Below are 27623 nucleotides of genomic sequence, written 5' to 3'. Positions count from 1 at the left end.
GTGAGGGAATCTGGACATTCAGGCGGCTGGATGTGTAACCATCACGAAGTCACTTCGTGTAAAAACCTGACATACCCAATCCAGGATCCATGGTCAAAGGCATATCCCGGACTCCTCCCTAGAGTGATGAGGATGCAACCGGGACAAAAGCCGAGAGAAAGAAGACATACATAAATTTCTTGGATCTTTTTATAAATTAATAACAATGACTTCACATTTTAAGAATACCTTGCGACCCATTTAAGATATTTTTACACCTGAGACGGAATTTTCCTTGACAAAATATCGCCGTTATTATACTGCCTTCATTACTTTGTCATAAATCCTTAATTCGTAAAGTCACTAGGGTGCTCAGGTTTCCTTTATTTTTCTCCATGACTGGCAGATTGACGCCATGGCGGGAATTAGCCGTTAAATATAATGCTTTGAATTCAGTTCAGAATTTTTTCATTTTAGCTTATATTGTCGAAATGTATCCGTGAAGTCTCTGAAGAGTGGAAGAAGTAGAAGCGAACCGCTACGGTCAAAAGCTGCTCGCTACGATTTCGCCCGAAGTAGGTACATAATAATTTAAATAACATATAACACCCGCAGGTATAGTATCTTTTTAACTGTGAAAGAATTTTTATGATCTCTTTAGTGTTACCGAAAATGAACCATTACAAAGAAACAAATTACCTCCTTAGAATATAACTATTTTTGCATGTTTCCGGTTCTGCTCTTGGCTATCGTAGTTTTATAATCTAGGTTCCTAAGACTATACATACATTGGTGATTTGCTTACAAATTATAGCAGAAAGTTTTGTAAAAAATCAAAATATTACTCCATAGCCGAAACTACTAGGAAGCTGTAAGTCAGTCTTTACTTTATTTGAACTGGCTTTTGCACTCGACTTTACATACAATACATTTAAAAAATAAATTAAGAGAGGATTAAGATTGTAAATAAATACAAAAAAAAATTGAAAATGAAGCACTACAGAAATACATTTAGCTGCCATTACGAATTCACATTGAGCCATAATCGGCTTTGTGAAAATAATGAAATAAGCATGCAGTAACATTTATAGTAAAGAGAAAATGTTTTATTTTATAGATTTATTTTGCAATGATGATAGGATTTATTTATATACAGAGAAATAATGTGCTGCGTAATATTGCAAATTTTGTTATTGGTTAAATGAAAATTATTTTCTGTGAATCGTTTCTTTTATTAACACTTTTTTTATTCTTATCTTTAATTTGACATTATAGGCTAACTAACTGCTCAAAGTAATATATAAAAGTGTACCATTGGGTGTTAGGGAAGAACTTTTACAACAATAAATTGTATTAAAAATAACTTTTTTTATATAATATATGCAATACATGAATCGATAAATATTACAATTTAAATACTTTAAACGAATGGGTAAAACGGATAAAAACGCAAGTATAAATTTTATCACGTTCACAATTTTTTGGTCAGACAAAATACTACACGGAAAAATATATGTATTGAAATGATAACATCACTGACGAGTAAATAATATAAATAGGGTAGAAAAATACGGTGTGCGTTTTCCTCCCTGTACCTAAATAAGTAATTATAGTACTTTTAAATAAGTACTTGGTGTGTTATAACCCTTAGACCACTTTATCACAAGACCCACACGACAAAAACTGTTTTTGTTAAGTAAAGGCGCGATTCTTATATATATTTCACTTATATAAGTCTTCCTGCTTTTCTGTATGCAATAATTCAGGTTAAAATGAAAATGCATCAAAAGGAGATAAAAGTTTACGAACAAACAAAGCAAACTCGTTGTTGTGTGAAAAATTTTTCTTGAAATACAAAGCCAAGAATCATATAAAATCCATAGAGAGTCCTGTTAAATTAGAAGTCGTAACCTATTTATTTTTCTTCATATCACTGACACGAAACCATACTACGTTACGTACACGGTTTCCAATGGCGCTTTCCTTTATTGGCTAAAAGCTTTTCGTGTGACGGCCGTTAGGTTTTTCGAATGAATCACATTTCTTCAACAAACCGAATACACTTTTTTATTTTACGTCAATATAAAATGGAAGTGTTATGATTTGAAACATCTACCATTTTTCCGAGAGGAAGCCGTAGAAATGTAATTGATTTCCGTATTTTTCATACGAGTTGGGATTTATCGGAATAGTGAGTTTATATAAGCATTAATTTTTAAGCATGTTCTCTTCGCGTTTAACTTTACTGTGCGACGCAAATAACTGCTTAATTTTACATTATGATACTTGCTATATTAAATTACATTATTTTCTCTAATTTCTGGTAGTATTCTTATTGAAACTTTCTCAGCAATCGATTCAATGTAAATTATAATAGTGCACTAAATTATAAAGAAAAAAATATTTTGTAACAAAAATGTATTGGGCTCGTCCGGGATTTGAACCCGGGACCTCTCGCACCCTAAGCGAAAATCATACCCCTAGACCAACGAGCCGGTTGTTTATTGCTGCTGGATAATCGATTGTTATACACAAATCAATAGAATATTATAGTACTTATCGATTAAATTTTATGGCATAGTAATAAAAATATCATACAACATGATTATGAGCAGAAGATACCTATAAATAATGATAAAATTTGTTTGAACACTGCTGCTACTATCTCCAAATTAATATTGATCATTTAACACTAGCTTTCGCCCACGGCTCCTTTTATTTTTAATTCAAATTGAATTTGAATTTAAATTTGAGTATAGTGTAGAAATTGTTATTGTCACATTTAGCCAACTCTATTCACCAAATAAATAATAATGTTTACTTACTAGTACGTCACGTAGATATTCCTGCTACCATAATACGCTCCTTAATGTCCATTGGCTACCTTTTGCTTTTTTTAAAGTATACTTTAAAGTTACTTTTTATATATTTTTTTCTTTTAATTTTTACAGTTTCTAATAATGGTGTATAATTTAGTTGAATAATTTACATAAAGAAACACCCACTTATCAGCAACATGATTAGTCAAATGCTTTTTAACCCCCGAGGAAAGAGAGGGGTGTAATTAGATTTTATATTCATTTCATACATTGTAAATAAAATTGGATACAAATTCGTCAAAAAAAAAAGTTTAAAACACTAACTGCACGTAAAGCTGTAAAGCGGTAGTCCTCAGTCATTTTATTATTATTATTTATGTTACTCCTGAAGATATTAACTGTGTCTATGATAAATTTTATCAAAGTTTATCAATTAGTTTTTGAGCCAAAAAATCATTTCTCTTTAAAATATTTGTGTATGTATAATAATATAATACGGAACAAATTAAACATATTGAGTTAGCCTCGAAGTAAGTTCGAGACTTGTGTTACGAGATACTAACTCAACGATTCTATATTTTATAATAAATTCTTATAAAGATAAACATCCAAGACCCAGGCCGATCAGAAAAAGTTCTTAACTCATCATGCCCTGGCCGGTATTCGAAGCCGGGAACTCCGGTGTCACAGACAAGCGTACTACCGCTACGCCACAGAGACCGTCAAAACGTGTATAGACAGATTGAATCTCAACTTCATCATTGAGTCAAATAGCTGAACGTGACCTTTCAGTCTTTTCTATATCTCTATCCATATGACCACCGAAACACTGTGCAAGTAAGAATATTCAGCTATCTTTTATAAATACTGTTGGCTCTGTCTACCCCTTAAGAATAAAATACGTGATTTTGTGTATGTATCAACTACGGTGTTTAATCAAAGACTGGTCAATGCAGTTTCAGGTACATTATAGAAATTAGCAAGATAGCTGTCGGTCTCACAAAGACATCTCCAGATGGCATGCCCAGATACTAACACAACCTTGCATAGCATGTATTTCTCAAACCTTGATACATCAAAAACTATAATAAAACTTGACAAATCGGTACATTTATTTATTCAAACTATATGCACGTAAAATGTACGACGGGTCAGGGAATTATTGCCAAAAGGCATTCTCTGCCGGTCGAACCGTTAAAGAAATAATAAATAGATCACATATATAAGTATGACATAGATAATAATATATACTCCACATAAAATAAACATTATGTAGAGTTTAAGAAAATCTACTGGTCAAAAAGAAGATTATGGACTTGCTTCCTGAATGGAAATCTATTGGGCACCAGTAGAATATACATATGTATATAAGAAATTATCAATTGACTTGACTACAGGTCGTTCAGGTTCATCTGTAAGTTTGGATGTCAGAATCGCATTTATCGTAGTTAATGTTTTCATTTCCTAACTTTCACACGTTTTCTAAAAACATCTATCACTGTGTAATAATAAAAATTTGGGCTCGTCCGGGATTTGAACCCGGGACCTCTCGCACCCTAAGCGAAAATCATACCCCTAGACCAACGAGCCGGCTATTTATTGTCTTCTAAAATTTCTTTACACTCGATATATTCCTATTTGATAATATTTTATTACCCATGCAATAAATCAATAACGATAAAACGTTTATCTTACAACTATAAACAATTAAACCAAATCGACTTAACCATATCTATTATCAATTATTTTCTTTTGTCGCTTCTTTATCTATAAGGTGTAATGAATTGAACGTTCCAGTGTTTCCGAGGCTGCTGGGTCTGTCTACCCCGTGAACGATAAAGAAGTGATTATATAAATGTGTATGTATGTAAATGTATATGTATAAATGTATGTACCTAAGAAACCTTACAAATACTTTTATATTTGTTTTTTATAAAAAAGTGTTGGAATGAGATGGGCTTTAACCAGAAATAAATTTTCCCCGAAGCCTTCCGCGTGAACACGAACGTCTCTTTTGTTACCTTCGTTATTATAATTATTTGAATTCTCCTGTTTACGATTTCCCCGAATTGGCGGGGAGATAGGCATGTTGTCATGATTTGAGAATGTAAAAAATAAGCGCCCAGTAAAATTTACGATGGAATTCAAAGAACGTTCTGGGAATTATCGTCCTACTTTAAGGGGTACGTCGCCAATGGAGCCTTATTACTTAGCTGTTCTTGCTTTTCAATTATTCGCTAGAATTTTTTTTTGTTTGCATTACGTACTATTTAAAAGGAAACATTTTATCTAACTTTTTTTTGCGTGATTGTCTAGAAAATTATATTTTGAAGTGATTTTCATAGTCATATTAAGTTAATGGGTACCTAAAATCTATGAACGATTAGCTTGGATCTCGATAACAGAGACATTTAAAATCTGCATTGTTTATTGCAAAAATATACAGAATAAATTCATATTCGGTATTGGTACTTTAAAAAACTGTCAATTCACAAAACCTCAAACTTACACCCACTTTTTTATTGTTTAAACATATAATACTTGCTATACTGTATTTTGTCAGTCTTTTACATCCCAGTTTGAAAAGCACTGGCCTGTATCGAAATCCTGTATGGAATGCCTTCTGATCTGCATGTCGTCAAATGTAACTCGGCACTTAGTCAAAATACGAACATACAGACGTTTATTCCCAAGGATTAAAGTTTAAAATACCATTAACAAATGTATGTTTAATTTTGTTTAGTACACATACTCTCATTCCAATTGTAATGAAATTGTTCAGTAGAAGGCACTTGATGTCGCTAGTTTCCTTTGTCTTCTGATATTACGGGAATTTAATTATTAAATTTCAGAATTTTTATTTTTTCTATTTGCTATTTTTTTTCAGCTACGAATTTTTGATTCAATATTTGCTACTTATTAACTTCCGTTTTCGATAACAGGTTTCGTTCTGTGGTTTTATGTCTCCCGAGAGATAGATGGACACGGTAGGTTGAAATTTTATGTTTGGACGATGAACTGTGTGGTTAGCAAAAGCGACAAAATTTGTTTTTCCCCTAATAAAGCTGAGCACTCAATTTTTGTGAAAGAGTATCCTTTTTACTTTTTGCTATTAACTTTTATGGAAACCTACTCAGTTTCATCGTCCAAGCATGCTGTAAAAATTAAAATTTCCATTATTTACAAAAATTCACCATGTAGGTATAAAATACAAAAAAAAAACAGTAATGGTAAACATTCGTCATCTAAAAGAATTGAAGAAAGGAAAGTGTCCCATATGTTACATATATATCTCATATATCTGTTAATGGACAATCATTTTTCTCCCTTTCAAACTTTCTTCAGTTTTACCATTTGTATCACCTTTGAAAAACGCCTGGACCCAATCGCCTTCAATTTCGCCAGGAAACCCGAAAACTATTGAAATAGGCAAAAAAACATTTGTAGGTTATAATAAAGAGTTCCGTAATGTCAGAATAGTAAACAGTATTATGGAGGTCAAATTGCAATATCTTATTTTAATGACTTGTTAGTCGGATGGTGCTCACTTGAAGCACCTCCCGTTCAATTCAAGTTTAATAAATTAAGTCAGTTACAGTTATACTCGTAATATTAATAATGTAATTAGTTTACTATGGAAACCAGAAAGAATACATTTTTTTTACAACTTGATAAAGTGCGCTTCAACCGTTAAAAAATTTCAAACAGATAAGAAATCACATGTAAATTTAAAGTCGGACACAAAACAATTGCAAAATTTAGTATTTTTAACCGACTCATTTATAAATGAAATATATAGATATACTAAGTAATTATGACATGACTTTACTGGGGCTACCCACGGGAGCAAAACCTCGCGCAAAAGTGTATTATTAGCGTCTTATAATTCGGCCTTATCGCCCCTCGCTTTCCATCTTAGATTAATCGAAGTGACTTATAAAGAAAAGACAAGCCTTTCAATTCGTGAAAAATGCCCTCAGGTCGGGTATAAACATAACAAACAGAGATAATTGGCAAAATTAATCAGCAAAATATTAAGAGTACTTCCCTTTGTGTAATTTGGTCGCTTTACAATGACAGCGCTGGCCTGTTTGTGACAGCCAATAATACCCGCTATGACCGAATTGGTTAATTTCAACTTAATCAAGCATCGGTACATAGGCTCGACGTGATACACACACACACACACACAAATGTATTGGTAGGTAGGATCCTAGTTGCCGATCGTGATTCGTTTTGATGTTTTGCGGTAATTCGTTGCTATCCGCAACGCATGTTTCATTGATTTGTCTGACAGTGTTGTATTCATAGGTACAAATTAAAATTTGTAAAAAAAATTGCCGTGGAGTGTACAAAATCGATTATTAAGCATATACTTAGTGGCAGAGACTATATTTTTCCACTTGCAAAGATGCCTTCATACTTCTTTCGCTCCATCAACATAACTCGTAAAATATTATAAAATTATGATTTATAAATTTAAATAATAGTCAGTTATTAGAAATAAATACTGGATGAAATATGACTTGATATGGAATTAAGATTCAAAATAGTGACAGATTGCTAAGACATCTCCTAAAACAAGAATTTCACGTTTAAAAGCTCTTCCCTTAGTCATCGTCATTAGTAGTTTTACGACACCATTGGAAAAATAAAATTCACTCCTAATTATATCAGTGCCTATGATAAAACTGAACATACACTAGGTGTTTTGAGTTCTACATAGAGTTTGAAAAGGGGTGCTACTAGGAACTTGTATAAAGTTTCACAGAACTGCATTCTGCCAACTACTTCATTACAGTATTTGAAGTTTGGACGGAACTGGGAATACTCAGTTCTGTCAGTGTTCAGCTAAGGATAACAATCCCGGATCGGATATACTTCCAACTGCTTCGTTTGTTTTTCTTGAGAGCAATTCAATATTCAGTCTTTTTAGTTTAGGGTTTCATCAAAGGGTTTCCTAGAAAAATGGCTAAATATGTAATATATAACGGGTTGGTACAATGGTTGATATAATCGTTTTAGTAAAGATGTTGACAAATGTTAATCGGATGTATTTTCTTCTTATTCAATAAACAGGTATATTTTTGTTTCGGAACAAAGATAACTCATTTTTGGATAAGCTCAATTTATGAGATTTTTAACTTTATTGTTTGTCATGCCAAAGTACACGTTGAAGATATAAAAAAATACCTAGAGTAACTTAAAAATTAAATTATCATTGTTGCTCGAAATATTCCGTACTTATAGTTGTTACTTTAACAGTTATTTAGACAAAAGGCTTTACATTCAAAACAATGACATAACTCCGGAACATCCAATGAAACTCGAACAATGGAGTTCACAAATTTACTTGCACATAAACCCTCTACGTCTTTGTAGAACACTCAGCCCCCTTTGTGCACGGGGTGTATACCTGGAACTCCTTTGGACCTAAGGCCGATGTAACTCGGATTATTGGAAAGCTCATACGTCCGCACACGCTCACATTAGCCGTGTTTCCCGGAAAATCTGGGTATCACACAGTAATAGCACATAGCCAGCTCGTCGTACCTACTACATAGGGCTCGTATTGATTTTTACAATTACATAGGGAGATACATAACTCTATGAGCACACATAGACTGCAGTCCGGAGAGCGTGGCGCGCTGTTTTTCAGCCGGTGTGCGTGTCTATTTTGAAACCTGGGCGATATTAATCCCCGCCGATAACAAAGAACCGTCCGAATTTCCAATTGAAAATTACAATGTTACCAGTTTTTATTAACTCCGTTGTCAGCTCGAGTGAAATTCGCCATCAATTTTGCCGTTGTTTCGCCGATTTATTTGAGACCAGAAACAAAGAAATTTTTTTGATAATCAATTTAACGGGTAAAAGGTTTGTCGGGTAAAAGTATAAAATTGCTTAGAGAGTTATCAATTATTACCAATTTTTCTTTGTGTTTTATATTCACACACATTACAAGGGTGTATTTGAGGTAGGTAAAACTAACCATAGAGAAAGGTTTTATTTGAATTATTGCCCTATAAAATCACTGTTATCGCAATTACATACACATAAGGTCCAAGTAAACAGAAATGCAGTCTATCCTGCACATAGCCATGTATCTGTGACAAAGGCAGTCCGTTGCATCGCAACTATGTACCAGTATGTTCGCAATAGCTATTGCTTTGTTTACCCCGGAGTCGACAGGCGGCTTAATTAATCGACGTCGGCACCTTGAGACGCAGCATGTGGATTCACCTGAGAGCGGCAGATGCGACGCAGCTGCCGTCCGGGGCGGAGGTCCTCCCGCGCCCCTCCCCGCCCGGCCGCGCAATCGCGGCTAACAGTTTTATTTCCCCGAATAAACTTTATCAAACAAAGCGTGCGTGCCCCGCGCCCTGCATCTGCTCGCCCAGCTGTTCCCGCTGCAGCTGGGCTCGCCGTCTCCCTCTAACGCCCGCCTCCCCCCGGCGAGCGAGCGAGACGCGGCGTCCCGGTGTAATCGCATCGAGGCCCTTCAATTCCCTGTGCACAGCCCATTCGCAGTCTGATTCCCGACGCCGGCGGGCAAACTGTAATAATGAAATGCAAACGTAAGCGCGAATGTGACGACGATCGGCGGGTGAGGCGACAACGTCGTCGCAAGCGATGCCGCAGCGAGCCAGCGGCGGACTCCGACAACGCCGAGAAGCGGGAGGCCTTGAAGAGGCTTTTCGGCCGCATCTGTTCGATCGAGGTGGAGGATCCGCGCGTCACCGAAGAGGATTTGGAGTACGGGAACAGTGATTACGGTGACGAGAACGACGACCCCCTATTGGATTCTGTGCCCGTGGATATGGATCCTGAACAACTAGGATTCTTGGTGTGCGCTCAGGAGACACTGCGCTTCCTGCACGGGCGCGGCATCCCGATCCAGCACCCGGTGTTCGCCCGGCTGCGCTCGCGCCTGCTCCGCGGGATCGACGAAATGGCGGTGGCCTGAGCAATGCTCGGCCCAGAGCCCAGGAACTAATCTCCCTATGTACCTGACCTCCCCCTTTTCGAGAGACTTCTATTTTCCGACAGTGTTTTCCCCTTCTAAATGGTTCTCTTCCTTCGAAACAAAGGACTCTCGCACCCTTACTATGGGCTCTGGTTAGTGCTTAAGATGGACTGTGTAAGGTTGGTAGTTGCTTGACAAAGCAACAGGTGGCCCGCCAGGGCATTCTAGTCACTATCTAGTCAGATTACGGAGTATAATTGATAAGCAAGATTATTCTATTGATGTAAAGATCGAATAAATCGTTCACGAAAATGTGTGTTAACAGATTATTTCTTCAACCCCTACCACATTCCCCATTGTGCATATGCGAACAATATTAATAACGTTATATTTTTAAGGAACGCTTTTTTTATATTGCTAATGTTAGCGTTCTTGTATAATCTAGATTCTTTTATAATACACTGATGTCACAACCGAGATTTTGTAGTACCCTCATAATGATGGACTTATGTAATAAAATAATACATTTTAGTTCAATCGCATAAGTTTATAAGTATATAATTTTATTTTAAATTCTTTTTCTTTATCTCTTCCTTAAGAATCCAACGTCAATACAAGTATCAGTAACGCTTGCGTAGTTGCTTAATTTGGTCACTTGACATCATTAAGATACAATTAAATTAATATATGCCTTGATGGAACTGTATACTATGCTTGTATAAAAACAATAAGCATTTTATAGCGGATTTTTTTTTATCAGCAAGTCTTTTTGTCTCCTCATAACAGCGCATTAGCGACTGCATTTTCGGCTTTAAATGCTGCTAAATAGAGACGTAGGAAACGGCCAAAGGACAAACAACTAGTGTTAATCCCAATTAGGGCAGTCAAAAATAATACTCATAAATCGAGTAATTCCACGGTAAACAAAAACGAAATTTTATTTATCTAGTGGAGTTCATGCTGTAAAGAGTTGAGTATTGAGTATTTGAAGCGACAAATGAACGAAAACTGCCTACAAGTGAGATGCAATAAATACTTTTTTGAAATGACAGGTATGGATAAAATACATAACAAGCATATATAATAGGAAAGTGGCAACAATAAATAAAAAACTGAATAATAATAGGTTGGGTTGGTACGGAAACATGAGAAAAGAGAAAAGCCATAATACTAAGAAAGCCTCAAAGTTAAAAATGTTTGGTTTTTAAATAAAGACCGAAAAAGGGATATGGATACCTTGAAGAAAAACATAGGAGCAGAAATAAAATTTATGACAGTGATTAAGGAACAAAATAATTAGAATAAGATACGGAAAAAGTGTATTTTTAACACCCGAAAAAAATTATAATAAATAATTTTATATCTCAATACCTACACAACAATGTTTAACACCCGAACGCTACAAATATTCGCTGTACCTAAATAGTTAGAAGTGCGAGCGAAATCTAATGCACCTTCAAGTGAAGGTTTAATCGTTACTGACCTAGCAAAATCAGATTACCACGACGTGATAAACAAGCTTACCAGGGACTAACCTAAAATCTCACTTGGCCTAAATTTACACGAACATGGTGCTTCAAGGGAATAATGTTTTTAAATTGGATTTATGAACTAGGAGTAACCGATTAGTTTACCTCGTAAAAAGGAGGTTTTCACTTATTTCATCTATTATTATACTATATTATTTATTTGTGTACTTGGAATGCCTCTTTTAGGCGATGGACGAGCAACCTGTCAATATTTGAATCTCGATTCTATCGTTGGGCCAAGCGGCTGAGCGTGGCCAGTTCAGTAATTTGATGCATGTTGGCTCTGTCTATCCCGCGGTGATATAGACGTGATTATATGTTATGGTATTTTATGTTCATCCACAAATTAATACATATGAAACCAGCCCCTTTTTCGGAAGGGTAGGCAGAGAAGATATTTTTCCACCAACATTCATCACTTTTTGCATTCAAGCAAATTTTATCTAATTAAGATACTTCACTAGACGTTTCATTAATGTTTTACTAATAAAAATTTCATCAAGAATAAATGATTATTTCACGTTGCAGAAATTATTAAAAAGTTTACTTATTTCGTATTTAAATTAATATTATGTAGACTGAATAGAATATAAAATGTAAAAGATTGGAGTTTTGTTTATTTCGACTTCACGATTAATAAAGAGAAAAAGCGAAAAACATATGAAAAAACAAATCGGTTTAAAAAATTATAAATTTACATTGGAAAACAGAAAAAAAATTTGCCATAAAGCAGGTTCTGTTACTATGGGCTTTATGACATTTTTTTTCATTCACAGATCCATCATGTTTCGACGAGAGTATCGAAATAGACGACTGAGGAAATACACACTTAGAAGTCATAGCAAAATAAAACTCATTATATATTTTTTCTTTGATATATTTATATCTTATTTGTGTACTAATACATTACAAACTGTTTATTAAAGTCATGATATATTTTTACTAAGTAATTTTCTATGATTTAAAAATAAAAAATATCTTATTTAGTACGATGGATATTTACTTCCTAAATTAGTCCCTTATCTAAAGTACGTTAAAAATATTTAATATTTAAGTAACCTAACTTTACTATCTTTGGTTTAAAAAACATGCATTCGATATGATTCGATATTAGCCTACTGGTAAATTATGTGTATTTGCAATAACGCTATAATTATAATTTAAAATAATGTAAATAATCTTTTTATTAAATTAAGTGCCGTAAGGTTTCCGGCACCTTAGAATAGGACCACTCCATCTATTCGGATTCCCCAAGGATGTCGTAAAAGCCGACAAATGGAATAGACGCACATCAAACATTAATTATAAAGTATGAAAAATGGTCACCGTATATAATAATTTTTATTCAAATATTTTCTTTTCTTCACTTATACATGCTTACTTTTTTATTATAATTTTACACAAATTAACCTTTATTCCTTAAAATAGCATTATATTATTTAGAACCTCTACATACTTAGATAATAAAGCGAATTAATTGCCCGTTGTTGGCAACTTTATTTTTCTACTAAAATAGCTAAGTATTTGAATCTTTGAATAATATCATCGAAACATAAATAAACTTCTGGGTAAACATTTACCGTCTCAAAAGAAACACAAAATTATTAACCAACTTAAATTTTATCTAATTATATATTGAGTGCTGTGTGGTTCCCGGCACCAATAGAAAAAAGAATAGGACAACTCCATCTCTTTCCCATGGATGTTGTAAAAAGCTACTATGGCCTATAAGTCTTTGCAAGATTTTTGGCTCTGTCTACCCCGCAGGGGATATAGAAGTTATTATATGTATATATGTTGGATATATATTTTCATATGAATTTTATCGTAGAGATCTATACATAATATCAAAAAATTACCCCTTTCAAAAGAACATATTACTCTACAATACGACATGATTTATCATTATTACTCAGTATAATATAATATTGGTATTTCAAGGCGTTTTCCTTCTTTCATATCAATCTTCTTCATAAAGCGGCAAACAATCGACCCATTTCCTTTGTTCATGATAAGGCTCCATCGTTATCCTTCCTATACCTAATATTGCATCCTCTATAGGCGTATTCAAGCAAGAGTTTATTGACCTCAGTACTGGTCATGTCTGGAGGCAGCCCCTTACTAAGTAACGTAGTAAGTAAGGCTCTATACAAATCGTATGCTGTGTTGGGTTGAGGTAAAACTTCCCCCTTCGTTACTGTTGAGAAGTCTGGTATCATTCTGAAACAATAAGAAATTAACAAATTTGACTATGTATATTCTGATATTGAAGGTTACTGTGTTTCAAATGACATCACAATTGGTCCAGATGTTCTTGAGTAAATTTTCAAGGAATAAAAATACAATTACTTTCTCATTATTATAAAAAATCGATATCGATTTTTATAATAGACAAACAAAACCAAAAATTTCATCTTTAGAATTTCTGTCTGTCTGTGTGTTTGTTCTCGCATCACGAGTAAAACTTTTGCTCCAATTTGAATACGGGTTTCACAGATTTGTTTAGCAAGGTCCAACTTTTAAAAACTGGTATACAATTTTCGGAATAAAGTCGCGGGCAACAGCTAGTCTTTAATATAAGTATTGATTGGTATGGATGTACTGGACACACACGCCCACAGCCACCCACGATTTAAGTCTTCTGGTTGACTGGTAGAAAATGACTTTTGCTTTTTAGTTACATTTTGCATTAATTTGTGCTTTAGAGGTCGTTATTTGTTATATTGTTTCCTTTGGTTTCGTCAAACGAAATGTTAAAAAGTATATTGTTGAACCTTTGAGAAACTTCGAAATTCCTTTGTTCGCAAGTTTTGAAGTTGAAAAATATACGGGAATACGAGTACCTGTAGAATTCTTCAGGCATAGGGTAACCTGGTCTATGAGTACGCATCCGATAAGAGTACGCAACACCCGATGCCGTGAAGTTGTTTACGATACTCGGCTAACTTCAGTCGTATTTTGATGTCAACTGAACTAAAAAGTGCTGTGCGAAAAAAAAGTCAAATCCGGATGAAAACAAAGAAATTACGTAAGTTTAAAGATTTTTGGTCAAAATATTAAGTTTTTTTAGGATTTTGAAAGTATTTTCGAGACAAGAATGTACTTATTTTGTAAAAACCAAGTGAACTGTGTAGTTCTCAAAGGCAATGTTTAACTCATGCAGCCCGTGTAATTCCGGTCAACGCCAAGAGGTGGCGTTAAATTTCGCTCGTTTCCGATTTGGTTAGAATGTGTATGAGTACGCACTTATGTACCGTAAAAGAGTGCGCGCGTACTCTTACACGCAATTATTTTTAAAGCTTGTTTAGTTAATGTATTTATTATTTATCGTTGTTAATATTTACATAAAGAAATATTATATGTAATTTGTAGGTAATTTTTATATTGTACACAGGATGTCTAGACGTCAAAGAAAAAGCGAAAGAAGTCTTTGTACTCCAGAACAGTGGCTCAACGCTAAAACACGCGTTGAGGCAGGCGAATCAAAGAGGTCAGTTGCTAAATCCTTGGGGATGCATGAAGCCACCTTGCGTAAGAGGCTGAAGAGATCCTCTCCAGCTGCAAGTTTGGGTAGGTACTCACAAACCTTTTCCAGTTAAATGGAAACAGAGCTCTGCAATTATATAAAAAAAATAGATAACATGTTCTATGGATTAACAACTCAAAAAATACGAGAAATTGCTTATGATTTTGCTGAAAAGAATGGATTAGAACATCGTTTCAATAAAGAAAAAAAAATGGCTGGTACAGAGTGGCTCCGACTTTTTTTGAAACGGCACCCAGATTTGTCGTTACGAGCACCTACTTCCACCAGCGTCGCTCGTGCAATAGGCTTTAATAAGCCCCAATGCGATCGCTATTTCGAAAATCTGGCGAAATTGTTAGACTCATACAAGTTCCCTCCTCATGCAATTTATAATATGGACGAAACCGGAATTTCCACAGTGCCAAATAAAGCTCCAAAGGTGATATCTATAAAAGGGAAGCGTTGCGTGAACAAGATTTCCAGTGCTGAACGTGGCATCAATGTAACCCTCGTGAATGCAGTTAATGCAGCAGGGAATTTTATACCACCAGCCTTCATATTTCCACGCAAACGTATGAAGGCCGAGCTTTTGGATGGAGCCCCACCTTCCTCTATAGGAATGGTGTCAGATTCGAGTTACATCAACAGTTCTTTGTTTGTCGATTGGTTATCTCATTTTAAATACCACGCAAAACCTTGCAAAGATAATCCAGTACTATTAATACTCGATAACCACACGTCACACTGCACATTAGACGCGGTCAATTTTTTCCGGGAAAACCACATTCACGCCTTGACAATCCCTCCTCACAGTAGTCATAAAACTCAACCACTCGATCGCTGCATCCATAACAGCCTCAAAATTTTTTATGCATCAGAGTGTGAAAAATGGTTGCGTAACCATCCTGGTCGAGTGATAACCGTTTATCAGATTGCTCAAATATTGACTCCGGCTTACCTTAAAGCGGCTACCCCGGCAAATGGCATCCAGAGTTTCAAGATATCCGGAATTCAACCGTTCAACCCGGACATTTTTGGAGAAGAAGATTTCTTAGCTAGTGCAGTGACAGAAAGACCACTGACAGAATCTCTTTCAACACAGATTCCTCAATCGGCTGATGATCTGCCAGAAAATATGCCTTTGCCAGAATTCGATGAAACACATGTTTCTCAATCAGCTGATGATCTGCCTGAAAACATGCCTTCGGCAGAATCTAATGAAACACAGATTTCCCAACTGACTGATGATTTGGTACTAAATGTTGACCTAGAGAATAATGATCCCAGAAATTCTCCACAACCCTCGTGCTCAAACAATTCTACTTCATATGTTCAGCCGTTCGTTGAGACAGATAGAGCGCGAACACCACTTGCCAGTATCTATGTTCAAAGCACCGGATCGCCTCACATACCGCTTGAAGATTTAGCTCCCCTACCACGAGCTGAATGTCTGTCAAGATCTAACCGTAAAAGGGCAAAATCTGATATTTTGAGTGGGTCGCCATATAAGTTGGCTCTCGAGGAGTCCTTGGCTTCAAAGAAAGAACCTAAAAATGTACTGAAGATAAAACTAAAGACTGGTCGAAGACCAAATTCTAAACCTGTTTCTAAAAAAGGCAAACAAAATTTTAAAGTGCCAAAGAGTATTCCCAAAAAAAAAGTTTGGAGATGCCCAGCATGCACTGAAATATACGTAGACCCCCCCGCAGAAGATTGGATAGGTTGCTCAAAATGTTCCGAATGGTGGCATGAGGCTTGTACGAATTACGAGGGTCGAGGAAATTTTATTTGCCGCCTCTGCAAGTAAGAAAAAAGTAATGGAAGATCTGCGTACTCTTGTCGACGTATTTGCGTACTCTTATCCAATAGTACTTGTAAGAGTACGCAATTCACAATTTTGATTATTTTGATTTTTATGAACGATACAACTTAATTATGTAATTTTTTATGTTACTTTATGTAAGATTTTTAAATTATAAGCATAATAAATGGCTAGTTGATTTCCTAAACTACATTTTTATTTTTATTTAACATTTTGAACCTTAAGTGCGTACTCCTAGACCAGGTTACCCTACATAAGTACGTGTTTAAAGTTTGTATGAATCTCACATGATATTTTAGCTTAGCTTCACTTTAGAGGAAATTTTCAAATGCTTATAACATAAATCGTCTATATAAAATAATTAGTTACTTTGACTCAGCTAATAAGATGTTTTCAAGATAACAAGATGTTTTCAAGTATTGCCAAAGTTATACAAACCTAAAATAAACAGCCTTAAAATCTTCGTGAAGTGGTATACTTGAATACATTCCCGTTATTTTACAAGCTTCATTTCAATAACAAAGATTGATTAAATCTTATAATTAAAGCTTCTTATTCCTGGACGATGTTTATTTATTTAACGTTACTTTCAAAATAATATGATCCCTCCTGGAGGCCAAGTCTGTGTACTATATAGATACAGGATAATTTCACAGATTGAGTTAGTCTTGAAGTAAATTCAACTTGTGTTATAGGTTTTGGGACACTATCTCCCTTATTTGCGTGTTCCCAATTGCACCCTCCGCCATTATGCATCGGAGCCTGTTCACAGCATCTTTAGTGTACCTAACAGCGACATCAAGCTGCTGCAAATATAGCTGAACGTGGCCTTTTTAAAACTGTTGGCTGTGTCTACCCCGCAAGAGATATAGAAGTGATTATATGTAGGTATGTATGTATATACATACATAAAATCACGCCTCTTTCCTCTTTCTTTTCTTTCTTTCTTTCTTTTTGTTTCTATATATATGAGTTAGTTTGTTTATTATACATTATTTATTATCACCCACAAATAGGATCTCTGCTTAACCCAATGGTAGACTGTTAGATAATGCTATAAAGAATATCAAAATAATTTGGGTCATTTCGAACATCACATATATATATTTAAAAATAAATTAAAGCTCAGTGTAGAGTGTAAGGGGTTGTTATTGAATTGTTAATTTTTTAAAACTTACTGAACAAACAGGAAATGAAATGTTACCTAGAAAAATGATTAGATCTAGAATGTTATATGGGTCAAAGGAAAATGCGAGATTTATTTACTTCTGAGTTGATGTTGAGGTGGACTGACTTAGTTCACTTTTTCTAGACAAGTTATTTGTTTAGAAGTTTCTCTGGTAGATAAGCTAGAAGACCGACTCCTATAAGTAGATAAGGACTTAATAAAATGCTGCAGTGTAACTTGATACCGCTTTTTCTGCACTGACGCTTTGTAAGCGGCAGTAAACTTAATTTTCAGTAATTTATTAGACGTCAACCAATGTTTTGAAACCAAAAGATATGATAATTATTAAGTTATGTTGAAATGTCCCATAATAATGTATAAAAATTTGGAATTTTTTAATAATTTATAATTGAATGTTTTTAACGATGAAAATCTTCCAAACATGCTGTGAAAATATCCTAAATTAAAATTCAATCTGTATATTTAATCTAGGTCTAAGACCTTTCTTTGATGCTAATATAGTGCCTGTCAAACCGCCTGCTGTCTCCAAAATTCAGAAATATTCTCATGTAAGTACTACAAAAACATCACAAAAATTAAGCATGTTAAGTAAGTAACTCTAGGGTTTATGTCATTAAAATTATTGAGGTTAATGATATTTTTTTTTACCATTAACTAACATTCAAAAGAGTCATTCTTTTCCTATCAGAACACTTTAATTACTTAAGCTAGTTTTAAAGATACGCGGGCATAAGAATCAAACCTAAATTTAACAAGATCTTAATTGATACATAGTTAGTCGTAGTCCAAGCAAACTTTAACTAACCACAAAACTCAATACCCTCCAGAATTGTGTCGTCGTTCTGGTGAGAAACTTGGATTATTTCCATGACTGAAAATCTTTATAAAAACCTTTTTAAGTAACCTCACATTTAATTTGAAGCTACCCCAATCCGTATACCTTGAATGATCATTTAAGAATAAAGCAGTTAAAGATAAAAAAGTGATCTTAGCCAATTCCTTTTTAAATATTGACACAGTCAAACCAAAGTGAGCTTTAAACATCACAACTTAATGTCCTACATAGCTTGATATACCGCCGGCATGCATTCCAAAAGCAGAATAAATTTGAAACACTATTCACAGAGCGTTACACAGTGAAACAAAAGTAATAACTCAAATATTCGTAAAATCCAACCATACACACGGTACATTCAAATCAAAACACAATATTCCCAGTTTGGTAGTTCGTATACGCGTAATTGCTATCAGTCGGCGCTGTGGTAAAAAGTTACGTTTCAATATTTCAGTTCCAGTATTTTAGGGTTTGAGGGTTGTTTAAACCTATCTTGTTTTCATCATAACGTATTTTCGGAGCTAGTAAAATTCAATTTTTGACAACACCATAACATACATAACAACTAGGATACAATTAGAACACGCATTTTCTTCCTCCAGACCTTAGTCTCGGTTATCCTATATACCTCTCTGGAGAGGAGCCCGGGCCCCCTTTGACCATAATCCTAGATTAGGTGAGTAAAGTTTGTACATGTGACGTCTAACCTCGGCAGCCTTTTCAGGATAACCTAAGCCGTATTAGACAACGCATTGTTCACAGCCTTATTACAAAACCATTTCATATGACTGGCCAAGGAATAGTAATAATTGTTTATCATAGTAGGTTTAAGAGCTTTTATACTAGTCTGGTAGCAAAAAAACTAATAAGCCTCTTCCTTGATTGATTTTTACAATCTGGGTGGGTAGAGAAACTGTCCCCGTAGCATGGCACGCGCGACGCCGTTTTTATCGCGCGGAAAACTATCGCTATTACGCTTTTTGACGCCCTCTGTGGCGCAGCGGTAGTACGCTTGTCTGTGACAGCGGAGGTCCCGGGTTCGTATCCTGGCCAGAGCATGATGAAAAAAGAACTTTTTCTCATTGGCGTGGGACTTGGATGTTTATTAATAAAAGTATTTATTATAAAATATAGTATCGTTGAGTTAGTATCTCGTAACATAAGTCTCGAACTTACTTCGAGGCTAACTCAATCAGTGTAATTTGTCGCATATATTTATTTATTTATTTTTATTATGACGTGAAACGGGCAGCTGGCACACATTATGTTTTTTCTACACGGCCAGTCTAATATGATGACAGACTTACAATATCACCCGAACTCCTGAACTTATACGAAGTGCCAATATTCCTTTAGAACCAGAGGGATACCGTCATTGTTTGTATAAACAATCGCAAAAATAAAACGAATTTCATTTGAATTCAAAATGTGGATGAAATGGACTTTGTTAAAATATTCTGTTTTTAGGGGTTCATTCCTGGAATTTATATTTTAATGAACTATTCCTAGTACCGACTGACGTTTCAGATAATAACGTTTGTTATCGCTGCGAAATAAAACCGGATGCTCAAAAACAATATGTATGATGATTGAATTGTTCAAAGATTTTTTATTGTTTCTGGGCAACGATGAATAAAATGAATACCTACTTTATAAAATAAAATGTGTGATTTACTTTGTGTATGACGTTTATATAGCACTCATCGTAGCTCAATATGTATATCTATCTATATATATAAAACTCTTCCGTTACTGAGTGACTGACTGACAGACAACGCACAGTCGAAACTACTGGTCGTAGACAGCTGAAATTTGGAATATAGGTTCCTTGGGATATGTAGGGGAGCACTAAGAAAGGATTTTTGGAAATTCAACCCCCAAGGGGGGGAAAAGGGGTAAAAACGTTTCTATGAAAAATCTTATTCCTTGGGTTTATAAACTTGAAACTTGGCATGAACACGTACATAGGCAAGTAAATATGTTTGACATTATAAGTTTTTTCAAACTACCCTCCAATCGTGATTTAGGGGGTGCGATTGGGTGACTAATTTATTAACGCACAGCCGAAACCGCTCGGTATAGGAGTCTGAGATTTTGAACAGAGGTTCCTTTAGTAACATAAGTGAGCACTAAGAAGGGATTTTTGAAATGTCAACCCCCAAGGGGGGGAAACGGGATAAACTGAGCCGGGGCTGCGGGAAAGTTCTAACGAGATACCGTGGCCCCGGAACGCAAAGGGCAACTGAAGGAACGAGGTGGGTTTTAGTCAGTAAAAGTCTGACACTCCCTTCCGTTCCACCCAGAGCGGGAGAGGTCATTTGATGATTTCCCATCCTTAAAAAAAAAGACTTTGTATGACAACTTTCAGTCGTTTCTTTAACATACATAATAACATACATAATTATGTACATACATGCATAACATTAATAACATCACGCTTTTAAATCCCTATTTTGTGTTAACACTACCCATACAAACAGCTAAAAGGAAACAAGTGAAGAGACGAAATTTGTCCGCATCCATTTTCACCTAAATTCTTAACGTTAATGAGATTTGCTTTTTATTATCAGGTCAAACTTATAGCCTCACATGTACGTATAACTTCGTAAGAATTTTCTTTCAACTCCTAACCGTTGAGGAGTTGTACCTTCCATCATCAGCTCATTCACATGGGATGATGACTATCAGACGCAAATACTTAAACAGATCTATGAAATTGTCAAAAACGTAATTGCCTGTAAAACACATGTAATCGATAAACTCCGAAACTACTGAATCGATTTCAAACATTCACCATTAGAAAGCTACATCATCCCTGAGTAACACAGGCTATATTTAATTCCAGTTGTAAAAAGATTTCAGCCTGTAGAAGAAAAAGCCCTGTCGAGATCATTAAAAAACGCTATATATAACCGAATTACACGTGGGCGAAGCCGCGGGCGGAAAGCTAGTATGTCATAAAATACTTACTTATCAGAGTATAGAGACAAAGTACGTAATAATTGTAAGTTATTATAATTTTTACATTTTTAAAAACATGTTAAAAGCTTACGGGATTTTCTACAATTCAACGTAATCAAATAAATTTTAATAAAAAATATGAATTAAGTATACCACTAACAAAACTATGACTGTAAACTACACCAATAATACATATGAATTGAGAACCGCAGTGCCCTAGGGGCGCCGACATGTGATAATCAATATCACTTTATATCAAACAACTAACTTATCTTCAAGCACAATTCTCTCTTCTTAGATTTTGCTAGTATAATCAACAAACAAGTAAATGTCCTTTATTACAATATATAATCTTTATTCAATTGCGACTTATCGTCCAACCAACCATAATTCATCGATAACAGAACCTTAAATTCTACGGAATCGTAAGACCCCGTTATAAAACAGTATTAAAATTTGCTACAAAACTGACATCTGTGCATAAACTAACCATATGCGAAAAGAAACCTGACCTACCTGACTACTGACGTCTCCCTTACAAGTCCGTTAACTTATCTAATATTGCACCTTTTGCTCAAGAAAAAACTCACAACACAACAAAGTTTGCGACCATACTAAAATACACAAGGACAGACAGACCCACAACCCGGCTCATTCACAATTTTTAATAAACAAACCCCTTTAATCGAAACTGGTTTCTAAAACGGAACTAGCAAAGTCTATAATCGGTTGGTGGTTTAATTGAAGGGGTGCCGTAGCCCGACAGTCCCTATTTAGTGATTTACCCCACATGGCATGGACGTATTATTGGCTCAATAACTAGAAGCATGTGCGTGTATTACCATGAGTTCTGCTTAGTAGTCGGTCGGTACAAATACAATTTATTCGTTAGCGGCTATAGTAAATTCAATTTGTGCTTCGGTCGTGGTATGATTGTTATACCTAAATAGGTCTACAATCTATAGTCTTAAACTCTCATCTTAATCCAAAGCATTCTTATAAAATATATCTATGTTTGTGCCTATGGGTCTTTGATGTCTGGGAAGAAATTAAAAATTAAATAAAGTAACTTTTCCATTTAAATATAAGTTCAATGGAATTCTTCAATTTGGCCACTAACTGCAGTTAATAACTGAATGTTCTCACTTTTATTAGTAAATGTTTTTTAATGAATTTGTTATATGGATTGGATAATTTAGTTGCAGATTAATTATATCGAATTCTACAAAAACAGTCTAGCTACAAGCTAATAGTCGATGAAAATAAAATGATTTTCACAATATACGAGTATTTTACTATAGTCGATAGCGATAACCAATTAAAACCCGTGGTAGGCACACTGATGACGCATTTCAATACTCGTTTTAGATCGATGATGTTAAATTATACGAGGTATTCTTCTAAAAAAAAAAGAATTTTTCATCAAGTCAGTTATAAAATAGTCAGTTCTAATCATGATCTTGTCCATTATTTTAATAGGGGTAGGACTGAAGATTTGACAAAATAACGAAGTACTTACTAAAGCACTTTAAACTATGAAGCCAATCTTTAATAAGTTTAATTTAATTTTCATGAAGAGAGGTCGTGCGGTTTGGCCGAAAAAACATATAGATTTTCGCATAATATAATGTTGATAGTATAACAGAATGGTTTTGCGTTTCACTCCATGATTCAGCGAATCCCGTTTCATAGGCGCTGAAACTTCACAACTTGTTAATTAACAAAAAATATTTCGTCAATTTAAATTATCTCATTAATTAAAAGTTATATTTTGGAGCAACGTGTTTTGTTACAAGTCTGTCATGTTCTAGTAGTATATAGGCTTGTTTTGCATGAAATAAAAAAACACTTGACAACTTGGAATTCTTCTATAAGCGATGAGCTAGCTAGCTAATTACTTTTAAAATCTTAATTTATCAAGCCATACTTCTTAACGTGACCTTTCAGTCCTCGCCGTTAGCCGCCGTTATCTGAAAACCTGTGGTGGAATCACAGGCCAATAAAATAAGTAATTCTACGTGAAAACATGGTTTACAATTGGAGTAGTAAGGTACTTACATTAATTACAGACTAGCTTTTGTCCTCAGATCCGCCCGCGTCTTAAACTGTAACTCCCGCTTTTTTGGAAAAGAAACGCAGTTTAAAGCCTACAGCCTATATCATAACTACACAATTTTGTAGTAGTTAATTGAATACATCTATTCCCCTAATTACAACAAGGACAGACTTATTCGACAATTGGCGCCACGACAAAGGTTGATGAAGCAAAATAAGTATGCAAGAATCACGAGATAATGTACCTACTCTACTATGTATATAAATGCAATTTGTGATTTTTCGGGAGACATTGCCGGCCTTTTGTCATACAAAATACCGAGACATTCCTAACGATTCTAGACCGTCTGGTTACCCTAAGCTTAGTGGGCGTCGCCACTGTAGGATATTTTCTATTTTTGACTTATATTTCTTAATACCAAGACCAGCCTGAAACTAATCAAAGTCTGGAAGTAAAGATCGAGTTATACCTAATGTGGCTGAAGTCTGTGGATGTTTCGAGGTTTCTCCCAAAGGCCGATCAGTGTCACAACAAATAAAAGAAAATGATATATGAAATGTTCTTAATAATAAGAAAAAAAAAGGTTTAGATTTAAACAGACAGAAACTTTTAGGACTACGATATTTTCATTCTATTATTGGTAAGAAAAACAGCTTGATATTACTATATATTTATAAAAACGCAAATTTGTGAGAGGAAGACAATAATGTAAATTTGTTACTCTTTCACTCAAATCTTCTGAACGGATTTGGATAAAGACAATCTAAAGAGAAAAATGTCTGATAGAGGACCCTGAAGTCCTGGAGCAAGCTGAACAACAACTAGGAATAGGCAAAAATAAATAAGAGATAGAAGATTGAATAAATCTTCTCTATAGATCATCCGACCGCGGCGCTCTTCTTTGAGAGTTGCCGCGGTCAGTTTAAAGCCACACTTTAGAGATCAAAGTATCAGTCACATAATGAACTGCATAAATTTAGTCACATCGGGAACGTCCTGGCAAAAGGTCAGTTCAAGAGTACCTCAAACCTACCAGCTTTCATAAAGAGAATGACGAATATGAATGCAAAAAAAAGTATGCAGGGATCGTGGGTAGTGGCAACATGTTGGCTCTGCCTCACCTAACCACAACTCAGAAATATCCACAAGAAGGAGCTCCCTTCCATCCTTGCGTGCACAATCTACTGCAATACTTTGAGACCATGGGGTCTACCTTCCTACTTTTTTCTCTTCACATTATCTGGTCTTTGGCGTCTCCAATTTTAAGTCCATTCTCTCGCATATTGATTCAGAACATCTAGCCAAGATTTCTTCTGCCTGCCCTTACTACCCTACTAAATACATATACTTAATAGTCCTAACCACCTCAACCACTATAAGTTCTCATTTAAAATAATAGTGCTTCATAATTTATCCTATAATATAACCCCGGCTGTCACCGGGTGACTGGGGCTCGATCGATCTGCAATGGCAGGTGCATCGCGCATGTATTAAATGCGCTCAAATAAAATATCAGACGCCAATGATGATATAACTATAGATACTGTAACTTCAATGTTTTAATACTAACAGATGCTCTCACGTGAAGAAACCTTTTGGCAACTGGATATGACAGCATGATCATTCAGTACGGGGTAGGTTCCCCTGCAAAGGTGGCTGAGATCAGATGGTAGTCTTTTCGTGTAAAAACCTAACTCACCCAAGCCAGGAACTTTGGTAATAGGCATACCCCGGGCTCGTCTCTAGAGTGGTAAAGATGCACATATTGACACTTTGATAGCTGGTAGCAAAGAAAAAACATGGCGTGTGCCAGCTGCTGCTCTTCCCTTGCAGATGTAAAAGTCAATCAAAGGAAAGGCTTATAAACTTAGAATTTTCTTTTCAGTGATAAGCTAGAAATATGTCAATTTGAATCTCAATTCCATTACTAAGCCACACAGCTTTAAGTTGCCTTTTAGTCTTTTGAAGACTGTTGGCGATAAAGACGTGATTACATATATGTATGCATTTATTGTCACACCTGCCGCATCTATAATAAAATAACCATCGGTGCTGTTTGTTCGTGTAGCCACCGCAACACAGCCGGAAGCTCCCCGTGTAATTGAAGCCAGAAATCTGGTCAAATAACTATTGATCGAGCAGTTCATTAAAAATTTTAATTAAACTCTGTAAACGTGAACGTGCTTTATACCGCTGGACAAAAGAGTGGTTAACTGTACATACAAATAGTCACGTCTTTTTCCCGGAGGTGTAGACAGAGAACTTTTAACACGTGCATAGTGTCTGTTTGATATAAACCAAAACCCTAGTGGGGGTAATTTACATCATTGCCATCGTAATGTACATCGAATAAACTAAAAAAACAAAGACATACTTAGGGGGATTGAGCAATACTAGTAAAAAAGAGAATGTGTGCGACGATAGGTTCCGTACCATTATCACGTTTATTGCATGTTTATTAAAATCGATCCAAAAATGCTTAAAAATACATTTTTAGTATGAGAGAATAGATACGAATACGAAACGACTAATGTTGAGAGAAATTTATTGTTTTTTTTATTTATTTATTTTGAAATGTGATCCTATATACAAGTAAATATTCCGTAGTAGTAGTATTCAAGCTTTCACGGTTTATGAGATACTGCCTGGTGACAGACAAATGGACAGATGACGAAGGCTTAGTAAAAGGGGCCCGTTTTTACCTTTAAGGTACGGAATTCTAAGAAACGGCAAAATTTTCTAGTGAAGGTAGGATTGTCCTTACGCCTCAGTTGGTTCTTCTTAGCGAGGTCACTCCCGTGTCCCCAGATATTATAGTTTGTTACACTTTATTAAAAAGCAACGCTCGCTAATAACTGTGCAAATTTTATGAAATAATTTTGGTAGTATAGCCTGGGCAATGCTGCTTACAATTTATTCTGGTAAGTGATACTGACGTAACACCGCATGATATTAAATACCTAATTCTACTTCGTAAGAGACCTACGAAGTCGCGGAAAACAACTAGTCTCGAAAAAACATCACTCCAACGCCATACTTTGTTTTTCATTTATTCCCACCAATAAGACTTTTGAAGTACGGAATTTATTGAACTAGAATTTTCTCAGCGTCTCGGAAATAGGTTTTCACGGAATCATATTCTTTGCTTTTCAATTATTAGTTCCTGTGTTACTTGAAAAGAAAGTAAAAATATATCTAATAAAATTCTACCATTCATTTTTCAACGGTTACCAAGGCTCCCCCGGAAAAGGGTAAAAAAAATCTCCCGACTCCTGGAATGCAAGTAAAATCTGCCTGAGTTTTTTTATACCAACGATGAAAATTAACGCTTATTCAGGAATTTCGTAGATAAGTATAACAAATATCTAAGCACTTCCCTCCCTGATTTCCGTCTCACAGACAACCCGAAATAATAATGACACCACAACTTATGCCATATAAATGTGCAAATGGATACTTAAATCCGCTCGTTGTCATAGGAAGAACAAACATGTTAAACTTATAACACGCTACCTTCGTGTTGGGAGTAAAAATTCCCAAAACGAAACGACTACTGTTGAAAGGTTTATCTGAACTACACTGGGTTACCTCTTTAACCTTTTACTTTTTAACTTCTGTTTGCTGAATTTTTATCTCTTTTAAATTGTTTGCCGTAAATCCGAGCTATGGAGAGAATTTAATTTAAGCTCTATTAAATAACAAAGCGGAGTTGTTTTGTTAACAAAAACATTTGTCGAGAGGAAAGATCTCTTAAATTCCTGTGTTATAAATAACTGGTTGTCTTAATTGTAACTATGGAAATGAAGAGGAGAAATTTGTACAGAGGCAGAGGCGACTTGAAAAGCAAACGTGAGATCGATCTCATGGTTCGGCTCGCATAACAAACAGGAAGGTTGATAAAGCCGTGGGTGGTAGTAGAATAGTGACCTTCATCTAGATT

At 35.2% G+C, this 27623-nt stretch overlaps 2 protein-coding genes and 2 non-coding genes across 4 annotated transcripts; 2 read left to right on the top strand and 2 right to left on the bottom strand.

Moving 5' to 3' along the window:
- Positions 1 to 2402: 2402 nt before the first annotated feature.
- Positions 2403 to 2474, bottom strand: Trnap-agg (transfer RNA proline (anticodon AGG)). Its single transcript has one exon. It is a non-coding gene; the product is annotated as a tRNA-Pro (tRNA).
- Positions 2475 to 4316: 1842 nt separating this feature from the next.
- Positions 4317 to 4388, bottom strand: Trnap-agg (transfer RNA proline (anticodon AGG)). Its single transcript has one exon. It is a non-coding gene; the product is annotated as a tRNA-Pro (tRNA).
- Positions 4389 to 9091: 4703 nt separating this feature from the next.
- LOC106143382 (uncharacterized) lies at positions 9092 to 10069 on the top strand. Its single transcript, XM_013345443.2, has one exon. It carries the CDS (start codon positions 9364 to 9366, stop codon positions 9763 to 9765), a length of 402 nt encoding a protein of 133 aa, XP_013200897.1. The 5' UTR covers positions 9092 to 9363; the 3' UTR covers positions 9766 to 10069.
- Positions 10070 to 14190: 4121 nt separating this feature from the next.
- Positions 14191 to 16736, top strand: LOC106134623 (uncharacterized). Its single transcript, XM_013334717.2, has 2 exons — positions 14191 to 14322; positions 14689 to 16736. Exon 2 carries the CDS (start codon positions 14894 to 14896, stop codon positions 16625 to 16627), a length of 1734 nt encoding a protein of 577 aa, XP_013190171.2. The 5' UTR covers positions 14191 to 14322; positions 14689 to 14893; the 3' UTR covers positions 16628 to 16736.
- Positions 16737 to 27623: the final 10887 nt, after the last annotated feature.

The sequence above is a fragment of the Amyelois transitella genome, chromosome 17, assembly GCF_032362555.1.
Source record: "Amyelois transitella isolate CPQ chromosome 17, ilAmyTran1.1, whole genome shotgun sequence".
Lineage (NCBI taxonomy): Eukaryota > Metazoa > Arthropoda > Insecta > Lepidoptera > Pyralidae > Amyelois > Amyelois transitella.
Note: the sequence above shows the minus strand (reverse complement) of the source record. Positions and strands in the feature narration are given on the sequence as shown.

Coding starts and splice junctions, on each gene's coding strand:
- LOC106143382 (XM_013345443.2), top strand. CDS start 9,364: ATGAAATGCAAACGTAAGCGCGAATGTGACGACGATCGGCGGGTGAGG.
- LOC106134623 (XM_013334717.2), top strand. CDS start 14,894: ATGGAAACAGAGCTCTGCAATTATATAAAAAAAATAGATAACATGTTC.